At 43.3% G+C, this 21,359-nt stretch overlaps 1 protein-coding gene and 1 long non-coding RNA gene across 4 annotated transcripts in view; one reads left to right on the top strand and one right to left on the bottom strand.

Annotated features, from left to right (window-relative positions):
- Positions 1–1,635: 1,635 nt before the first annotated feature.
- LOC141514045 (uncharacterized) overlaps positions 1,636–21,359 on the bottom strand; it is a 39,690-nt gene continuing 19,966 nt past the window's right edge. The window contains exons 1-5 of one of the 3 annotated variants that reach the window (XR_012475935.1): positions 17,941–18,120; positions 8,580–8,874; positions 6,289–6,425; positions 5,127–5,192; positions 1,636–2,433 (exon numbers count right to left, since the gene is read on the bottom strand). This is a non-coding gene — a long non-coding RNA (uncharacterized LOC141514045). Of the gene's footprint in view, positions 2,434–5,126; positions 5,193–6,288; positions 6,426–8,579; positions 8,875–9,910; positions 10,176–17,940; positions 18,121–21,359 lie in introns of those variants that run through there. The other 2 variants (XR_012475936.1, XR_012475934.1) reach the window with 2 other exon arrangements.
- CYGB (cytoglobin) lies at positions 8,490–21,273 on the top strand. Its single transcript, XM_074224488.1, has 4 exons — positions 8,490–8,810; positions 15,153–15,384; positions 16,348–16,511; positions 19,660–21,273. The coding sequence occupies exons 1-4, from the start codon at positions 8,662–8,664 to the stop codon at positions 19,691–19,693; spliced, it is 579 nt and encodes a 192-aa protein (XP_074080589.1). The 5' UTR covers positions 8,490–8,661; the 3' UTR covers positions 19,694–21,273.

The following is a 21,359-nucleotide window of genomic DNA, read 5'->3' on the forward strand; positions in this document are numbered from 1 at the left end:
CACACACACACACACACACACACACACACACACACACCGAGAGAGAGAGAGAGAGAGAGAGAGAGAGAGAGAGAGAGAGAGAGAGCAAGAGCTAGCCAAAGCTCTCCCAAAGTGGTTGGGGGTGGGAGTTGGAGTGAAGGAAACCTAGAGGGCCTCAGGCACAGAATTTCTGGAGAAACCCTCCTGGCTAAAGGAGACACAGCTTTCTACAGCAGGAGAGGCAAATGTGCAGATTGTGCCGAGAACCTGAGGTGGGAGAGGCCCCAGGAATAACACGCAAGCGTGGGACTGGTGTAGGGGGAAGGTGTAAACACAATCTGCTCCCCCCACAGCCATCCTGCTTGCTGGGGGAAAGCTCTCATCCTGCCCAGCACACATGTCCTCCCAGCTGCCAGGGCCTAGGCAGTCTCCTAAGCTCAGGCAATCAATCCCATCACCCTCTTCTTCTGCAGATTTCTCAGTGGTGGAGCAGGAAAGACCACTTCCCTAGAACTTGGCCTCAAATTGATGTCCCATAGGAAGCCATCCATAGCTTTGGGTCCTAACCCAGCTACATCCCAGGAGGGAATGACCAGTGGAGACTATAATGAAATGACAGGAACATGGTGAGGAAATCAAGCAAGAGAGATGAGATCACAGGACCCCGAGACCCAGCCAAGGAATGCTGTCCTCCTGCCATAATGCTGTCATTAATGAGGGAGCTGCCACCCAGGAAGATGACAGGCTGACAGACAGAGGCAAGCAGCCTTAAACAAGTCCTGAACTGAAGCTAAAATATGCTATTCTTTTCAGCACCTTCAGAACTGAGCATTTCAAGATGCTATGCTTATTCTCTTTTAGTGTGAGGAGGTTTTCCCTAAGGATCTGCTTCTTTCTACATCTCTCTAAAGCGGACTTCCTCTCCCTCTCTGCTCTGTCCTCCATCTGCTCTCCTTGTTCCTCTTGAGCTAGAAGGTTCTGCCTGGAGGAACTCTTCTGTCACTTTCTCCATTTTTATGAACCATAAGGACAGCTGCAATGGGGAAAAAAAGGTCCAAAAAGCCAAGTGCAAAGATGCAACCCAGGCAGGGGCAGGGGTAGGGGAGGGAGTGACATTGAGGGACAGGAATATATGTCGGCATTCTTTTGAAGATTAATGACCATGAGACAATCAGGAGCAGCTGCCAGGATGGCTCATGTTTGAATCTCTAAACAGAAACAGAAATATGCTTTTACCTCTGCATAGGGTCATGTAGGATTGAGTAGAGAGGAAAAATGGCAAAGCAGCTAGGGGACAGGGAGTGGGGATGGAGGAGATGCAACTGAAGTTACTGAACAGTCAGAAAGTATCCACTCTCCCTTCCCATACTAGCTATTTAATCAAACAGAAGACAGATGTATCAAAAACAAATAAGTGAATAAAACCATGACCATTTTTGTCTTCTCTCCCCAGATACAAACATAATATATATATATATATATATATATATACACAAATGCATACATATATAAATACACACACATATATATAGATCACAGCACACACACACACATAAACAGACACATATACACACACACACACACATAAACAGACACATATACACACACACACACACACACACACACATGGCATTCACACTCCTAAACAGAGTACAGTCAAAAGAGCTATTTGTTAGCTGTCCTCATTCAGTTTCAGGCAGACATGTCAAAGATGCTACTGGCATTTCTTTCTCACAGATCATCTCAACAAAACAACCAGAGTCAAAGTGAGTTATGAGGACTGGAGGGAGGAAGATGCTGTATAGGGACAATCATGTTAAATTGTAATCAACACTACTCAACAGAAAATGAGATTTATTATTGCTCTCAAGCAGACAAATTAATATTCTCAGCCAAACAAATTCCAAGCCCTCCCTCATGCAGTGGACAGTTCTCATGTTGTTCAAGATCCCAAGGATGCTTGGATGCTGTGGTATCTCATTCCCCCACCCCTCCCCACTCCAACCCTGAGTCTGACAACAGTCCAAAGGACTTTGGGTTGCTCCATCTCTAATGGTGCCTTCCCTCCAGGTCTTGTCAAATTGTTGACAGTTTTCAAGAAAAGGGGGTAGGAGAGGCAGCTAGGTGGTGCAGTAGATAGAGCACTGGCCCTGGAGTTAGGAGGACCGGAGTTCAAATTTGGTCTTAGACACTAAATAATTGCCTGGCTGCATGACCATGGGCAAGTGCCTTAAAGAAATAAAATTTAGAAAAAGAAAAGGGGGGTAGGATCTAGAAACTTGAAATTTTTCAGCAGTTCTCTCAATTCCAACATGAGCCCTCATGAAAAGCAGTCCTTCTAAGGGGAAAAACATAACAATACAAAGTATACATCCATTGGTGCTCATTTTTATGACTGATTCTTTTTCCGACATGCAGTAGTTTCCTCAAGAAGAGGGAGGACCAGGGCTTGAGCTGAAATGGAAGATCAAAATGTAAATGTTTCCAAACTTATAGCAGTACTATATTTTTGAATGCATTCCCCAAACCTGACTCTCCTCATTCTAACAAATACCACTCCCTACCCTCTCAAAGCTGTGACCACTTGTCGCAAGATCTAGAGTTATGACTGGATGCATTATTTATATTTCTAAAACAGATTTCCAACTGTCTTATTGCTTAGCCCTAGAGGGCAGAACTAGAATTAATGAGTACGGAGTTGCAGAAGATAATATTTAGGTTTCATATAGGGATAAACTTCCAAAAGTATAGGGAAGTAATAAATTCTCCCTAACTAGAGGTCTTCAAATGAAGTCTAAATGATAATAGTTGAGAATATTGAGGTATAAATTCTTGTTCAATTCTATATTGGACTAAATGGTTTCAGATTCTTTGCAATTCTGAAATTCTGGAACTTAAAAATATTTTCAAATAAACAATTGTCATCTGAAACCAAATCCTTATTCTTTTTTATATATGCTTTCCATGATAAAAACTATTTGCCTTTTTTAACATCAGAATATTTTTTCTGATAGACTTCACTAATGAATTCCATCTAGTAGCAAAGGAAAATTTGAGCAAGACCAAAAAGAAAAAGTTCTAACCATTTCTGATGACATATTAGATATTCCATAGCTATAGTTCCCTACCTCTCATTGAGAGGGGAGAGAAATATTTGCTCCTCTTTTCTCTGGGACTAAGATCAGCCATTGCAAGTGAGCCAAATTTTAGTTGGACAGAGTTTTAGTGTTGTTTTCATTTACTAATTCATTTTTTCATTTGTGTATCCTCCACCCAGCCAGTTTACATAGTTTGTTAAATCAATGAATGGTTTTGTCTTCCTTTGAACTCATAACTTTGAATGACTTTATTTCTTTTTAACCAAAAGACTAAATCATTAGAGAGGAAATGATGAAATGAGAAATAGGGAAACCAGAGGCAAAATCAGATTTCCACAGCTTGTTGTATTCATGTAGTATAATTTAGAACTGAAAGGCACCATAAATTATTGTTGTCTAACTCCTTCATTTGACAGATGAGAAAACTTATTTTCCAGTAGGCACACAGCTAGGAAGTAGCAGAGCCTGTATTGAAACCTAGATTCTCTAATTCCAAGGCAAGAACTCTCTACAGCATTTTCCCTCTTCTATTCATCAGTCTGATTCTGAGAAGAGTCCCCAAACAGGTAAAAGTAATTCTGACCAATTGTTATCTCTTTGTGACTCCATTTGAGTTTTCTTGGCTTTTTCCAAGAAGGATTTTGCCATTTCTCATTTTACAGATGAGGGATTGAGGCAAACAGAGTTAAGTGACTCAACCACAGTGACTACACACAATTAGTTTCTAAGTGTCAGAGACCAGATTTGAACTCAGAATGATGAGTCTGCCTGACTCCAGGTCCAGCACTCTAGGCATCATGGTGCCCCCCAGCAGCCCAATAAAAACAGTAACTACTACCTAAGCCCTGCTCATCATTCCAAAGGGAGAATTCTCAGAGAGGAATAGTGTCCCTAGGGACATTTGTTCCTGGAATATTGTTATGTGTTTAATAATTTCGGGATAACTAACTTTATCATTATGGAAGGGAACAGTAGTGAGCCAAAGCTTTACAAGTTCTCTCTATTGATTTGATATTAAAATCATGATGTTCTAGGCTCTTGGTTCTGCCAATTATGACCTTGGGCAAATTATTTAACCTGTCTGGGTCTGTTTCCTAATCTGCAAAATGACAAAATTGAATTAGATGACCTATAAAGATTCTTTCCAGTTTTAAACCTTTGATCCTATGTTGTGTAGCCCACTTTGGGAAGATCTTACCAATATTTACAATGCAAAGTTTGTAATGAGTGAATTAATGTAAAGGCATTTATTAAGTGCTTATTACATACAAAAGCACTTTGCTTTATGATCAGGCAATATGTATGGATTGATTAATGATATTCATCCATGGGCATAGGAGCATTTTGACAGAGAAACTATTTCATCATGCTTTAGGAGGACAAGAGTCAGATCAGGGATAGAAAGCCACCAAGTTTTCAGAAATAGTCAATCCTCAGTAGGACAAGTGGTCTCAGCCTAAGGAAGAGTTAACATCTAATGGCCACAAGAGGTAGTGTCCTACCCACAGGGGCTGCCCAGCCAATAGGACTAAGAACTGATGATGTCATACTCCTCGAGCTCCTTCTATTGGGGACATGACATCAAATCCTACTGGAGAGTTCAGGCAAGAGAGAGCTACAAGCTGCTCGGATTGGGGTTGGGGGGGGGGGGGAGGCAGGGTGGAGGATGAGGAAAGAAGGGAGCCAAAGCCTTGCTTTCAGCTATTCTACACTATCACAGAGGGCTTTGGACACAAGGGTTACTCCAAAAGGGACAAGTCAGGCATGATGGAAGATCTTTGGACAGTCTTTTTCCAAAACAGGAAGGGAGTGGAGTGAGGAGGGGCAGTAGGACAAAGGGGAAAGAAGGGGGAAAAAAAGAAAAGCTACTAGAATTCAAATCTGAGCAACCAAACAGTCAGGACAGGCATTTGGGTGTATGTGGAAAAAAAAAAAAAAGGAAATATGTAGTCTACCTCCTTTTCCACAGATAGAGAAAATTTCCTTTGCAGCCTACTTCTTGTGGAACCTTACCAAAGCCTTCCCATGTCCTCCCCATTTATATCTCACCTGCCAGAGATCCCTTGTTCCTTGTCTAAACTGCTGGCAGCTGTCTCCTCTGGTCCATCCACCTTTCTGGGGTCAGCAGAAGGAGTGGGACAAAGTCACAAGAGATATTGGGGGCAAACTGGAGGGTGGTTTCTCAAATCCCCTCTCCCACCTCCTTCCTCCCACAAACCCATCCCCAATGTATGAAATGAAATGGGATTGTGCGAACCATGGTCCAAGGCCCTTAAATTCTCCCAAAAGGATTTCTCATCACCCTGACATATGTGTGTGTGTGTGTGTGTGTGTGTGTGTGTGTGTGTGTGTGAGAGAGAGAGAGAGAGAGAGAGAGAGAGAGAGGTGAGTGAGGACCATAGTTCTTACAGGAAATGAGGGAAAAAAGTATTCTCCAAACACCTTCAATCTCCCATGTTTCTAACTAACTCCCACCTGGTTTCAACTTCCATCCCTCTCCAGTCATTAGAAGGTACCCATTGCTTACGGATGGACCTGATTGCTGAAGTGTCTCCGCCAGAGCATGACCAGAGTGCTGAGCAAAAGGAACGTGGTACACATGCCTCCGCTGCCCCCATTCCCAGCCCAGAGCAAGGGTGGGAAGGGGCCCCACAGTGATGGAGCCCGGATAGGCCGTGTTGTCTCCTGCTAGTCCAGTAATGCTCTGTCCTAGAACTACTTTGATTGTTCCCAGGGTTGGATTAGGAGGATAAGGCTGATTAAGTCTGTCAGTAAAGTCGACCTTGGTGCGGTTGATAAATCTGATTGAAGTATTTGGGGGGAGGAGTTTGGAGGAAGGAATGACAGCCCTTCAGGGGAGACAATAAATGTCAGGTTCATTAGCTGGTCTCACTTAATGGACCTAAACCTAAGACTTCCAGAGAGGCAGAAGAAATGAAAAGAGGAGGGGATGAGGAATCAACACAACTAATTTCATCGTTTTTCTTCCCAGGTCCCCTCAACAGAAGGTACTTCCCAGTACTAAAATAGAAGCAGGAGGCAAAGTAGGAGATCTATGCCCTGGACTCTGAGAGAGTAGTAATTAGAGTTCTAAGAAAAGAATCCCCCCCCCCACTTTGGTAGAGAATGGTACTTTGGAGCCCCCCATCTAGTCCAACTTTTCCTTTTTGCAAATGAGGCTCCTAAGGCTAAGGAAGATTATGTGACTTACCTAAAGTAGCGCATCCAGGATCTATACCTAGATCTTCTTGGGTCCAAGTCTGGGGTTTATTTCCACATTTCAAGTTATCTCTGTAGAAGTTCAAGTTCCACTTATTCTGTGACTCAGTTTATCTGTGTTTTCAGTGCCTTTGGGGGGAAGGGAGGAGCTTACTGGAACAAGGAACCTGTAGAAAACTGCAGTTTTCTAATACTTAAGTATTCAGAAAGCTCGTCTGGTTCCCCAGAGGAAGAGGAAGGTCAGTGAAGTAAATAGCAATAGGAAAAACAGTGGCCATGTCTTATTGAGCTTTGCATGCCTAACACAGCATTATTTATGGAGAATACTTAATAAAGGTTAGAGAGAGACAGAGATGGAGATGCAGAAAGACAACTTTTGTAATTGTCTGAAGGATGGAAAGATTTTGAAGAGGATTGGAAATAGCCAGGAAAAAGTGAGAACTTCAGCAGACATTAAATATTATTGCTACTTCTGTTTGAGAGTGATTTGAAGGAAGGTCCTGGGTTTGGAGTTTGGCCTGAGTCTCTGCCAAGTGGAGGCATGACCAGAGTCCAACTCAGGTCCAACACAGGCCCAATTTCTTCCATAACATAAACCCTTCTCCAGACAAGTAAGTTAGCAGCAGAAACAGAGGGGCTTTGCATTCAGTCAGGGAGTGGGAGAGGCTCCAACAGCTGGAAACAGATTGATGTCAGAGTTATACCTCCTCCCTCAAGGATCCTTAGAGAAAGTAGGGAGATATGAATTCTCTCCTAATTCTTATACCAGCTCCATTTGGGTTTCCCTGATCTTCCTAAAATAGACAGTCCCAAAAGTTTCACTTCTCTGCCCTCTCTACTTCTCTTGTATATTTATGGTGTTCAAGTTTAAAATAGTGTTTTTCAGTAGACTGCAAACTCTTTAAGGGCAAGGACTGACTTTTTTGTCTTTTTGTATGGTAGGTGCTTCATAAGGACAGAAACTCTATATCTTCCCCACATACAGTAAGGGTGGCAATTAATAAATACTTGTCGAATTAAATTGAATTGAATTGGGGGAAGCATTAATCTCCTGGAGGCTTCATGGGATTCTAATCTTGATCTTTGATTCACTTAGGACATTTGGCCATCTCCTACTACTCCCCAACCATGAAGACTCCCCCCCCCCCCCCCAATTCTTCTGTTGCTGCCTCTCCCAACTTCCACAGCACTTTCCCTTCCCTCCAGCTCTAGTCCCACAGCTGGGCCTACAGACAGGGCCTCATTCTTGGTGCTTTTCCACGTTTCTGCTTTTTCCTTGTTTCCTCTAAGCCAGCCTCCTAAAAGAACCCAGCAGGAGCTTATCAGAATCTCTCTGTGCATGCGTTGGCTACGGACTGCGGGGAGGTGGGAGGTTGGGGTAGAGAAGGGGAGTCGTCCTCTGCTGCTGGGAGCCGAACCTTCTGTTCGCTCCAGTTTGGTCCTAGCTTCGGCAATCCCAACCCAACTACCCCCAAGGGGCAGTGAAGAAACTGAGAAAAGCCCTGAGTCATAAAAGCTGCTCAGCTGGCCGAGGGGAAGGGGTCGGGGGAGAGGTCTGGTAGCGCGAGGGATCTTCCTGTGGGGAAGAAATTGGGAAGGAAGGAGAGGGTCCAGCCAGCCAGGCGGCCGGTTGCCGGCTCCGATGAGGATGCTGGCGCAAGAGGGGCTTCCAACCCTCCAAACCCTGGGCGGAGGCAGGAGCCGGAAAATGCCAGTGGTGAAGGTTGGACTTTAAGTCAGTTCACTCGTGGGGCGAGGGATGCGCGCACGAACGCGCGAGGGCGTGCGCGCACACGAGTACACACACACACACACACACACACACACACACACACACACACACCCTCACAGACACATATGGACACACCGAGGCACACGCGCGCTTGCACACACACATCACCCCTGACGAGCCACACAGAGTGACACCCATCCTGAGGCGGCCAGACACATCAGCGCACACCTACATAGCACACTCTGGGCAAAGGGGAGTGCTTAGAGGGCGGGAGTCGGATCTCCCACTCCCCAGGTCCAATCCCAGCCCGTTCAGTTCTCTGGTTGGTGGTGCTGGAGATTTTTTTTCTCCTCCGGCAGACCACATCCCCGCCCCCGAGGTCCCCCACCCACCCTAGTCTCTCCCGCCCCCTGCTCCATATACATATATACGCACGCAGAGAGAGGGAGGGAGGAGAGAGAGAGAGAGAGAGAGAGAGAGAGAGAGAGAGAGGAAGGGAGGAGAGGAGAGAGACAGTGACACTGTCCCTGCCACAGCCAGAACGCACGCACCGCATTTCCCGGGTGGCCCGGGGTCTCCACGTCCATCTGGCTCTCTGCAGCGGCGCCGCCGCTTTCCTCAGCCCCGCTGCTCATGGAGAAAGTGCCGGGGGAGATGGAGATTGAGCGGAGGGAGCGGAGCGGGAGCGAGGAGCTGTCCGAGACCGAGAGGAAGGCAGTTCAGGATACGTGGGCCCGGCTATATGCCAACTGCGAGGACGTAGGGGTGGCCATCCTGGTGAGGTGAGTGTCATTCCGGGCCCTTGACTCAACCCTGACAGAGCCCGGCCGCTACCTTGACTCCAACCTGGAACCCCAAGATAAAGCATTTGGTGAGGAGAGAGCAGGGGTCAGCTTCTGGCTCCGAGCAACCCAGCGCAGTTTCGGGGCCTCCGGTGGATTTCTAGGTGGAGAGAGGTGAACCACAGTCTCTAGGGCATGGAATTTCCCTGGAATGGGAGGGGGCAGCAAGGAAAGGTACGAGAATGCTGCGGAACAGCATACTATATCTGCTGTTTTAGGACTCTCTCCACTGTGACCTTAGCAAGTGAACCTCCAACGCAGAGCAGTATCTCCCCTCCCCCACCTTACCTTCTTCTTCCCCTCAACACTACTATCAATATTCGAGCAAGATTTAACAAACCCTAAATTTGCCCTACCCCACATGGGGACAAAACTGTTCCCTTCAATCTGGAAATGGGAAAATTGAAAATCATTGAGAAAGGAACCAAGAAGGAGTTTACATCTCCTACCTGGTCAGAGACCATTTGATTGAAGTGAACAAAGATTAGGAGAACAGGACAGAGGGCATGTCAAGTTCTAATTCCAGCCTAGCATCCCTGCCTAGTGACCCTGATTTTCTTCCTATATTCTCACATGCACTCTGCTCCAAAGTCTTCTCCCCCTCTTCCCCTCCCTCGGGCCTATCAATCTGAGCTCTAACATCCCTATACCAAATGAATAGAACCAAGAACTGAAAAAAATATGACCCTTTTGGGTCTGCTTTTATCCCCAAGATAAGAACCCCCAAACTTATGAAGTCCTTCCCTCCAAGGATACAGTCCCAGGTTTTCCAGAGTAGGGAAGGCACTTCAGAAGGAAATTTCCTATCTTCCGATTCCCTTCTATCCCTTCTATCCTCTTCTTCCAGAAAGAGAGAGAGAGAGAGAGAGAGAGAGAGAGAGAGAGAGAGAGAGAGAGAGAGAGAAGGAAGGAAACTACTGTCCAGAAGGGCTCCACCCTGCACCCTTTGGGATGGGGGTCTCTTATATAGCTATACATCTCACACACCTACCCAAGTGATATAGTGTTACTCTCAGACATAGAAATAGTATTGTTCTTACCTATGTAGGGTCTTCTAGACCTCCACATAAAGTGACAGACACCACCATATGCTAAGATTGCAACCCTTTCTCCAACACATTCAGGCAATTTCCTGGTACAGACTCAGCTACTAAGCAAGATGCCCTGAATACAACTTAGATATCTAGGTAAAAGGGAAAAAGAACTCTCCTGATAAAATTAGAGATCTCTGGAGGAAGGAAAAAAACTGTGGAGGGAACTCTAAACCCAGTCCAGAAACTACAGAGGAACAAATCTGGGCACAATAGACTTATTGACTTTTCCAGAAACAGTTACGCATGTGACTGGAATGATACAAATAGGCTGTCAATCTACTAGACATCATGTGGCCCTAGATTTTACATCAATAACCTTGTTCTTACCTACCTGTGAACATACTTGCACCTGAGCCCACAATTTGGCAACAGATGACTGAGGCAAGATTTTAGGGGATCTGTCCTCTCCTAAATGAAGAGATGAATCACCCCAGGAATAGGAAGAGAGAGAGCAGTGAAGAGGGAAAAGGGATGGAAGCCAAATCCTGAAAGCAGTATCATGTCTAGGCATCTTGAGACTCAAAAAACAAACAAGCTAACAAAAAATCCCAATTCTTTCCCATCTTCTCTTTAGCTCCTGTTGCTTCTGTGGTACTTAATTCCCACTTTAGGGTCAACAGTGACTGTGGTATAGATAATGCAGGCAATAATTGGGCAGGTGGGAAGGATAGTGAACAAGAACTGGGCCTGGAGTCAGGAACCCCAAGTTCAAATTTGACTTTAGATACCTGCTAACTGTGAGAGACTGGACAAGTCATTTAAGCTCTGTTGGCCTCAGTTTCCTCAACTGTAAAATAGGAATAATGAGAGTGCTCATCTCCAAGGTTGTTTTTAATAATCAAAAAAGATACTATTATTTCTAAAATTCCTAGGACAATGTCTGACATAATAATAATAATAATAATAATAATAATAAATGAATAATTCCTTCCTCCTTTCTAAGTGTTTCTTAGATAACTAAATGTGAGAAATCTGGTTGCTCTAACAGATTCAGTTCAATTGAATGGTTCTGCAATACTGGTCTGGGGACATGGGACAATGGCCTGGATTGATGCTCATAGCTCTACGTGAGAGTCCTTGATTTTATTTTGGTGTCAACCAAGTCTTTGATATGGGTCTCCATAAAAGAGATAGGTTTTTGCTCCAAGGAATTGGGGGGGGGGGGATCCAGTATAAAAGGTATCTTAAAAGGTAAGGAATGGTTGATAGTTAACACCTACAAGATGTCTTGTTATCTCATTTGAAACTCATAACCTGTTCAATAGATGCTATCATTATTCCCATTTTAAAAAATAGGGAAACTTAGAACAAGATAGAAATAATTTACTTAGGGTTACACAACTACATATGCTTCCAAGGCAGAATTTGAACTCAGGGCTTCCTGATTCTAAGACCAGAATTCCAGCTGGCTATGAATGTTAACTTCCACAGGGTAAAACTTAGGGAAGTTCAAAATTAAAAAGAGCCATGCCAAGAGGAAACCAAGCAGTTCCAGAAACAGGGAGAAATTGGATGAGCTACAAATTTCTTTGACCCAGTCTTCTGTTTCATTACCTCATTTTCCCTATTTCCAAACTAGTTATCCTGATCTTTTGTCTGAGTTGGATATGTCAAAAGTTGAATCATCTGGGACTTGAGACAAGATCTATCTTAATCTCTTAAAAGTCTCCAGTTTTTTCTTCCTTCAGAGACCTCCTCTTTCTACTTCTCTCAAGCACACCATTAAAATGTTGGGGTCATAAATGTAACTCCTTGAAACTCTTGAGAGCTACTCTCCTCAGCTAGAGAAAGTAAAAGAGACAGAAACCCATTCTGTCCTCCACACTCATCACCCTCTGATGCTTTCCCAGTTAGTGACTACTGAGTGAAAGAGGGGCATTTACTCTTCTCTGAACCTTCAGCTTTCATTTCATCTGTCATTGGGCAGGATGGGATGGGAGAAAACAGGAGTTCTCCAACTTCACACCTAAAGGGGTTTTGGGTGAAGAATCTTCTGTTGGGACTATTTTACCCAAGTCAGGGCTCTACACACTCTACAGGCAAAGCAAAGAGGGAACACCCAGTGCTATTCAGAGGCTCCCCTCTGGGTTGTAACTCTGACACCTTCCCCCTCACTCTCAGAGAAACCTATTTTGGGCTCTCTTGGTAGGCCCAGCTGTCTCAGGGAGATGACAGTTCCAGTGGACCTATTTGTATTAGCCTTTTCTCCTCATAAGAGTTGGGGGACAAGAGTGGTTGAGGAGGGAGACACTTGGGAGGGCACTGACTGGGAGCTAGACAGAAGTGTGTTTGGTTAGGCTAGTCTCCCTTAAGGACCAAAAAGTAGGGACACTGTTACCCAGGACTTTGATAAGTATGATCTAAAATTAATAAAAAATAATGATTTATAATTTTTTTTAAAAAATAAAACAACTGAGCCTTAGCTCAAATGTAGATTCTCCTGATGATTAAGACATTTTGATATCCATCTTTTACTTATCTTCATTGTGTATCTTTAATATAGAGAGTATTCCCCTTCATTTTTAATGTACAAAAAGCAATCTGAAAAGAAATTTTTGAAATGATTTGTCTAGAGTCAGCCGCAAAGATAAATTTTTCTAAATCCTAAGTCACTGTCCAAATCATGCTGCCTCCCCACAAAAGCAAAACCAAACCTGATTCTACCCTTTGGCTCAAAGCTGGTTTGGCATATTTTCTGCTTTGGTTCTAACTCATATTTGATACTCATTCTTTGCTCTCTATTCTATCATTGTTTATTATTATGAATGCAAGCTATCTCTCCAATTAAATTGTGAGTTCTTTGAGAACAAGTTCAGTGTTTGTTGATAGCATTAGAGTTATTTATGTTATATTTATTTTCTGTTTATATGTTATTCTTTTTCCTATACCTGTCTTTCCCCAGATGTAAACTCATTTCCACAAAACAGATCTTGAAGGTAATAGGAAAAGGTTTTATTCCCTACTATCAATGAGAAAGGTTAAGATATATTATCACTTAATTAACTAAAGCCTATATTAACAAAATTAGTCTTTGTATACTAGCTAGAATTTCTAGAGGTTTAATTCAATGAACACTTCAATCTCTTGTGACTCATTTATGCATTCTCCCTCTAATCATGCCATTACATAATTTTCAACAAATATGTATTAAGGGTTCATTTTAGGAATTCAGTAAGCATTTATTAATCACCTACTATGTGCTAGGCATTGCCCTAGAGATCAAAAGACCAAAACAAAATGATCCAAGCCATCCAAACAAAACTTACTTTTGATTGAAGGGAGGAATTGGGAAGGATGTAACATGTAAATAAAAAATTAAATACAAAAGATACAGAGTTGATACAAAGTAATTTCTAGTCATTGGAATTTTTAACATTATAATAAACAATTACAATTGTCCTTTGGGTAGGGCCTTGGGACTCTTACTCTCAAAGAATTTACAATCTAGGGAGAAAAGACACATGTTGAGAAATATTATAAGGTAGCAAATAATGACTACCATATAAATAGGACAGATAGAAAACTAACTACTATAGGCATCCAGGGACAGAAGATTCTTGTGGGCAGGTGCATTAGGACAAAGTTCTTGTAAAAGGGAATTGAAGGGCAAAACAAGGAGGGGGGGAGGTATTGCAGATAAAGGGAAATTCAAAGAGGTGGGCATGCTTTGTATCCAGTTTGGAGAATAATAAGCAGATCAATTTGATTTGAATGGAAAGGTTTAGGAAAGAGAGTAATGGGAGAGAAGGTTATAGGGTGAGTAGAAGCAATATTGTAGAAGGCCTTGAGTGTCAAGCTAATACATTTGTACAAAATCCCAGCAATGGAAAATCATTCAAGTGTTTTTGGTTTTGATTTTTTTATTTTATTTTCTGTTTTTAATAGCATACAAAGATAGTTTTCTGCATTCATCTTTTTGGTAAGCTTTTGAGTTCATTCAAACGTTTTTGAACTGGGTGTGTTGTACAAAAAGGGGATGTTCTAGGAAAGTTAAAAGATCTGGAATATATTAGAAAAGGCTGAGACTAGGAGTAGGAAGTTGCCTTCCCATTAGGGAATTTCCAATTTTGTGATAATATATGATAATACATTGAAAATAATGAAGATAAATCAACCAATTATGAGCTTGATATGGGTTGTTAAGAATGGATTAGATAGAAGAAGAAGAAGAAGAAGAAGAAGAAGAAAAAGGAAGAAGAAGAAAGAAGAAGAAGAAGAAAGAAGGAGGAAGAAAGAAGAAGAAGAAAGAAGAGGAAGAAGAAGAAGAAAAAAGATAAGAACTGGGGGATAGGGAGTTAGAGATTCAATTTGAAGCATAGCAGGAAGGCAGAAATGAACATGAAACTGAACTAAAGTTAAAAGTGTTTGGAAATAATTCAACAGGACACTTTGGTAGGCACTGGCTTAGATTAAAAAGTTCAGATAAGAATAAAGGTTCTTGGGGCGGCTAGGTGGCGCAGTGGATAGAGCACCGGCCTTGGAGTCAGGAGTACCTGGGTTCAAATCCGACCTCAGACACTTAATAATTACCTAGCCATGTGGCCTTGGGCAAGCCAATTAACCGCATTGCCTTGAAAAATCTTAAAAGAATAAAGGTTCTTGCCATCATGGAGTTTGCAATTTAGTTGGAAGAAAATAATATTCTTTGCATGAAATAGAAAAGATAATAGATGAACCTTAATGAAGGGGTCTTCTCTTAAAGAATTGAGATTATCTCCTTCTATAAGATAGTGAGAAGAAGGCAATCATTCATTCAATAAGTACTCTGTACTGGGTAATGTGCCAAGTGATGGGGACTGCAAATCCAAGAATGAAAGGATCCCTTTTTGTTTTTTAGGTTTTTTTGCAAGGCAATGAGGTTGAGTGACTTGCCCAAGGTCACACAGCTAATTATTAAGTGTCTGAGGCTGAATTGAACTCAGATACTCCTGACTCCAGGGCTGGTGCTCTAACCACTGGCCACCTAGCTGCCCCCAAAAGGGTCTCTTTTTACAATCAGCAGATCGGAATTATTCTCCCCTCAAAAGAAGTATCCTTTACCCTCTCCCCATCCTTGTGCCTTAGGGCAAATGGTAAGATCTCTCTCTTACTCCCACTAACTCTTGTTCTCTCTCTCTCTCTCTCTCTCTCTCTCTCTCTCTCTCTCTCTCTCTCTCTCTCTCTCCCCCCCCCTTTCTAATCTCTCCAGGTTCTTTGTGAATTTTCCCTCTGCTAAACAATATTTCAGTCAGTTCCAACACCTGGAAGAGCCACTGGAGATGGAACGAAGCCCTCAGTTGCGCAAGCATGCCCGTCGGGTCATGGGTGCCCTCAACACTGTGGTGGAAAATCTGCATGACCCTGACAAAGTGTCTTCTGTGTTGGCACTGGTGGGCAAAGCCCATGCTCTAAAACACAAGGTGGAGCCAGTCTACTTCAAGGTATGCCCTAATCTTCAGCAGATACAGCTATCTAAAGCTTCTAGTATCTCCTGGATTCAGGTTTCTGCCAACCAGAGTTGCCTAGAGTATCTCTTCACCCATAGGAAGAGTCTCTCTTCACCGAGTCTCTCTTCATCCATGGGAAGAGTCTCTGGGAGTTTGAGGGGAGAAGTTATCATCATTCTGGATTTTCCACCTCTTCTCTGTCCATATTATGCTATTCAAGGTGGCTAGGTGGCGTAGTAGATAAAGCACTGGCCCTGGAGTCATGAGTACCTGGGTTCAAATCCGGTCTCAGACACTTAATAATTATCTAGCTGTGTGGCCTTGGGCAAGCCACTTAACCCCATTTGCCTAGCAAAAAACCTAAAAAAAAAGAACATATTATGCTATTTATTCATTAAACTGTTGAGATTCTGGAACTAACTCTTGGGTAGAGACAGTTCACTGGACATTGAGAGATGGTTCAAACCAGCTCTGGACCAAGAAAAGTCACTAGGAGAAACAAAGTGTACTGGGATTGAAGGTCAGGACTTCTTTGTTCCATTCCTATGGGATGGAAGACTCACTGTCTTCCCAGAATCATGTAGTCATCATCTCCTAGAGCTAGGAAAGACCTTAGTGACCCATCTAATCTGAGTCCCTATTTTTTTAGATGGGAGAACTGAGACTTCCTTTTTTAAAGTCATATAACCAATTAGTGTTGGGAATGGAGTACAGGTCTTCTAGTTTAAAGACCATACTTTGTTATATACCACTGTATTTCCCATACTCCATAGAGTTTTCCTGAGCATGATGCCTGATTGGATCTTTTTTTCTGGAATTTAAAGAAATTCTGTTAACTTAGGTGCTTAGTGAAGTTTATCCATGGTGGGATACAAGAGATTGCTGTGTACTAAGGGGGATGAAGGGAGGTTTGTAGTAGAGAGACAGCTACTCATCCCTAACTTCCTTAATCCCCAGATCCTCTCTGGAGTCATTCTGGAGGTGATTGCTGAGGAGTTTGCTAATGACTTCCCATCTGAGACACAGAGAGCCTGGTCCAAGTTGCGTAGCCTCATCTACAGCCATGTGACTGCTGCCTACAAGGAAGTGGGCTGGGTGCAGCAGCTCCCCACCACCAACATGTGAGCAGGAGGGCAAGAATGTGGGCAGAGTAACCCCCCCCACACACACACATATACATTATTTTCTATTAACTCTGGGTGTCTTTAGGTTCCAGAAAAACTTGGAGAAAGTTAAAGAGTTATTTTCAGGGTAAGTAGGGCTAGGAATTTGATTTAGTTGGTAGGAGGAAAGTGAGACCTAGGATCTTATTTTTCCCTATCTTGTAAACCTAATTCAACTAGCCCTGTTTCCCAGGCTCTCTACCCTACACTAGGACCTCCAGTGAGGCCCCAGTACAGTATCCCTCAGAGAGACCTCCAGGCTAGAGATTCCTTTCCCTAAGGAGTATAGAATCTTACTGAGACTATGGACAGCCAAAGGACAGAGACGCCTCTTTGAATTTTAGCAGGAAAGGAGCTCATCAGAACTGGAGCCAGTTCTGATCAAGCCAGCAAAGGCTGCTTCCTCCCCAGACACAAATCACATGGGGATGTTTTTTTAATTCAGTACTCCCAATTTCTGTTTTGACATGGGTTAAAGCCAGTAAAATCATATGGAGACCACACAGGCACACACACAAGCATACATATGTATACATATGCATTTTCCCAACACACACACATACACACACACACACACACACACACACACACACACACAAATTTGTCACTATATATTAACAGGTATGTGACGGGAAAGCCACTCACTCCTGGGATTAAAGTATCTATGGTTAGAATAGGTAGTTGGCCTTCTGTGAGGTTATCTCTGTGGCAAGTTTGAGGATAGCCAGGCTCCTTTCCAGAACTGGTCACAGTGTCTCTAGTGGAGAAGGAAGAAGGGAAGGGAAGGGCAAGGCGGTGGCCAGTGGAGATGACTTAGAGACATACAGGATGAGAACAACTTGGTCATCAGAGGCTCCAGTAAGAAGGCTAGTCCCAGGAGTTGAGGGGAGAAGAGAAAAAATGAGCAGAAAAAAGTAGAGGCATAGAAAGCTAGCCTGGGGTCAGCCAACAATTCAAGAAACACATTTGGGGGAAACATTCCCAAGAGTTTCCCATGGAAAACACAGCTTCTCCTCCCCCGGCTTTCCACCATTGTGGGGAGCCTGCTAGACTCCTACTCCATAAGTTTCCTCCCTGACATTGCTCCCAGGGAGGTCCCTGGAGTCCAAATACAGAGTCCAAGCCTTCTGACCCACCCACCCCCCCACATCTCCCAGCCTTCCTGTCTCACTGAATGAGAAATTGCAGTGGATTTTTCTTTCTACTCCTTCCCTCCTCCTTCACCTCCCCCTCCCCTCACTGTTCTTTCTGACACCATTCCTGGAGTGGAATCTGCTGGAACCTGGACTCACTCATAGTGAAGAAGACTGCAGATGTGCACATCTGGCCCTTGTCCCTGTCTGTCAGCCTCTGGGGATAAATGGGAAAACAAGAAGGCTATTTTTACCTGCTTGGGGAAGAATAGGGACTGTCCTGAGGGAAGGATAGCTGCAGTGGCCTGAGGAAAAGTTTGAAGATCCCCCCGAAAAAAGGTCATCTGGAGCATTTAGGGGCTTGTCCTCCAGTTGACTCTATCCTTATGTAGGATCACCAGGCAGCAGAGTTTGTTTACAGCTCGGATATGAGAGACTTCCTGCTTCCAGAGAAAAGGCTTTTTTACAGGAGCCTGGAGAGAGCTTTTGGATACCACAGCCAGAGCTGGCTAAACAGTCTGTTGTGCAGTACCAGTGAATCAGAAACATATGGAGGACATTTTCTTAACACCCTGTGTCCTCCCTTCCCTTCACCCCAGTCATCCCAAGGGACTCCTGTTTTGCCAAACCCCAAACAATCTGAGAAATATTTTGGAGAGCTAAAATCTTCCCCCTTAGTCCCTCTATCTCCACTTCTAAACAAGAGAGAGAAAGGAAGTAGGTGAGAATTGTCCGGAGAGCCTCTTTCCCAGTTGTCCCCCATCCTAAGCCATAGCGAGGTTCCCTCTTCCCCACTCAAACTTGAATATAACAGTAATGTGAACAAAAGAATTTTGGGAAGCTAGACAGTCTCTTCATTTCTCTACCAACTTTTTCTCACTCCTAATTTCCTTAACTAGGAGGTCTAGACTGGGTGAGTCAAGGGTTAATTCCTAGGTCATAACCTCGCAGATCTGACCTGTCATGCATCCTCCAACTCTTGGCAGGAGGACAGACCAGGTCCCCAGACTCCTGGAGAGGCCTAAATATCTTAAAATATTGGGATGGAGTTCGGGAACCAGAGAACTAAAGAAAAGATATCAGAGGGTATAAAGTAGCAGGACCTGGTTTAGGACCAGTTTTTCTCAACTGGACTGCACTTGTGGTAATCAGTCTATCACTAAATATGTCTCATTGGCAATGTCCTCAAAGAAGTTACAATCTACATGCCACATGCAAGCAAATCTATCAAAATCAAGCTATATACAGGATAAATAATTAACAGAGGGAAGGCAATAGAATTAAGAGGGTTTGGGGAAGATTCTGAAGAAGGTGGGATTATAGTTAGACTTAAAAGGAAACCAAGGAGGTCAGTAGTAACAGTTGAGGAGAGAGAATATTCTAGGCATGAGGAGCAGTTTAAGAGAATGACTGGAACCAATCAATGAAGTGTCTTATTTGTACAATAGTCAATCCATATATTAGGTGTTTAACTGTGTGAGAGAAGGGCAGCTTAGCTAGGTGGTACAATGGATAGAACACTGACCCTAAAATGAGGAAGGCCTGAGTCTGCTATCAGATACTTACTAGCTGTGTGACTCTGGCAAGTCATTTAGAGCTGATTGCTAGAAAAAGGAAGTGCAGGGGGGAGTAGAGGAGGAGAAGAAGGAACAGGAGGAGAAAATTAATTCATTAATTAATTTATAGGTGGATGAGTTAAAAAATAAATATGTGGGTGACAAATATATGTACAAGCTGATATTATATGGGTATGGGATCTATAGGTGTATGATGAGTGTTCCTATAAACATAAATACATACATACACAGAGAATATATATATATATATATATATATGTAAAAGTTGAAGTAGATCTTTATAAAAGAAATGTGTCTATGTTTTTATGTATGCACAGATCTCCTCTCCTAAGTTGCAAGGCCTAGATCCCTTTGCATCTTTAACCTTACCATGTCTTTCTCTTGTCTTCTCCACAGTCCACCGGCCACACTGCCCTCTTCTAGGTCATAATATCCCACTCCCTCCTTTCCCACTCCCTGGCAGCACCTTAAGCAGAAGGCCAAGCTCCAAAGACCAACTTGTCCCTTCGTACCTGGGTGCTGAGGAAGCTGGAAGAATGGAAATCCTCTCCAGAGAGTAAGGCTACTATCACACTCTGGCTACCCTAGAGCTACTGGGAGATGGCCCTGGCCATCTGGATGCTGAATGCAGCTCTGGGGCTCACTTGGTGGAGGTTGTTGGGGAGGTTGGTAGGGGACCTCCCTACAGAGCTGAGCCCACTATTTGTAGCTTTTCTATCCTCTTAGAGAGAGACCAGGCTGAGAGACCGGCGGACAGGCAGGGCAGGGTTTGTAACTCTTTCCAAGAATAAACCAGCCACTGTTTCTATCTGCCTGACCAGCATGTAGGTCTCAACATGACATATCTATAGTATCATACACGCACATCTACCACATATAAAAATATATTATATATACAGTATATATATACATTATATATATTTATATATAACCTGTACCTGCAGCTGCAGGCCCTTGGGCCTAGGGGCACATACTAAAGCCTCTGTTTCTTTTTTTTTCTGTCCATTTATGTGTCCTAAGGGGAGAGGTTCATAGCCAGGCTCAGATGAGGAATAAAGCTATAGAGAAAGGTTCCATGGAAGCAGGAAGCACAGAAAAACATTTAGGGCTCATTACCCTTGGGAAAGTGAGATGAGTTCAAGTCCATTTCAAAGATGGAAAAAGTGAGGTAAGAAGCAGGCCCATCTTCAGAATGAGAGCCAACAGTTTATTCTGAATTTGATCCCCATCTTCTTCCTTTGCACCTTCACACATAAATAAAACTGTATAATAAGGGCTTGGCAACTCATTGACTTTCCTTTCTAGTCAAGCTGAGTCAATGGTTTGCTCATGGTAAGCTCCAAGAGGTTCAAGTCAGGTGGGTGTCAGAAATATGGGGCTACCTAGTTATTGCTAGACTGCTCTAGAGCTACAGTGAGCCCCAAGGACTTAAATATCCAAGTGCTGACAATGACATTTGGGAAAGACCTCAAATATCTATCCCAACCTACCTCCCATATCCAACAAAATGAAATCACAATGAAGATACATTTGAAGGTTAAAATCAAGTGAGTTAGTCATCAAGATAATAACTGAGACCCAGCAGCCTCTATAACTGGCTCCCATATGAAAAGAGGACATGGGAACATCCGAGATGAATGGGTTTCCTTCAATTTATAGTCTTAGAACTTTCCTTTAGATCTGACGTTCAACCAAGGAGGAGAGAGGAAGCCTAAGTGACCCCCTCCCTCTCCTTACATACCCCTTGTGATGAGGTGATTCAATGTCCCTTCCCAGTCTAAAGTTCTATGAGTCTTTCTGTCTTCCAAGGCTAACCTGGCCTTGGGATCCCTGTGTTTCCCCCTGGTAATTTGTATCTCCCATATCATCCCCAAAAGGAAACCTTGCTACTGTGGCTGTGATACCTAAGTCCCAGCCTCCTGTGATTTCTCCTGTAACTGCCTGTCCTTTTGTAGGTTTCTGATATTTGTAACCAGACCCAACTGTATCATTAAACAGAGATGTTCTTGCTGACCCTGTGCGTGTCTTGTAATCATTTTTCTCTGGTTTCTACTGATCTCTGTTTTTTCCTCTATCAGTTCCACACCCTACTTCCA

This window comes from Macrotis lagotis, chromosome 2 (assembly GCF_037893015.1).
Source record: "Macrotis lagotis isolate mMagLag1 chromosome 2, bilby.v1.9.chrom.fasta, whole genome shotgun sequence".
Taxonomy (NCBI): domain Eukaryota; kingdom Metazoa; phylum Chordata; class Mammalia; order Peramelemorphia; family Peramelidae; genus Macrotis; species Macrotis lagotis.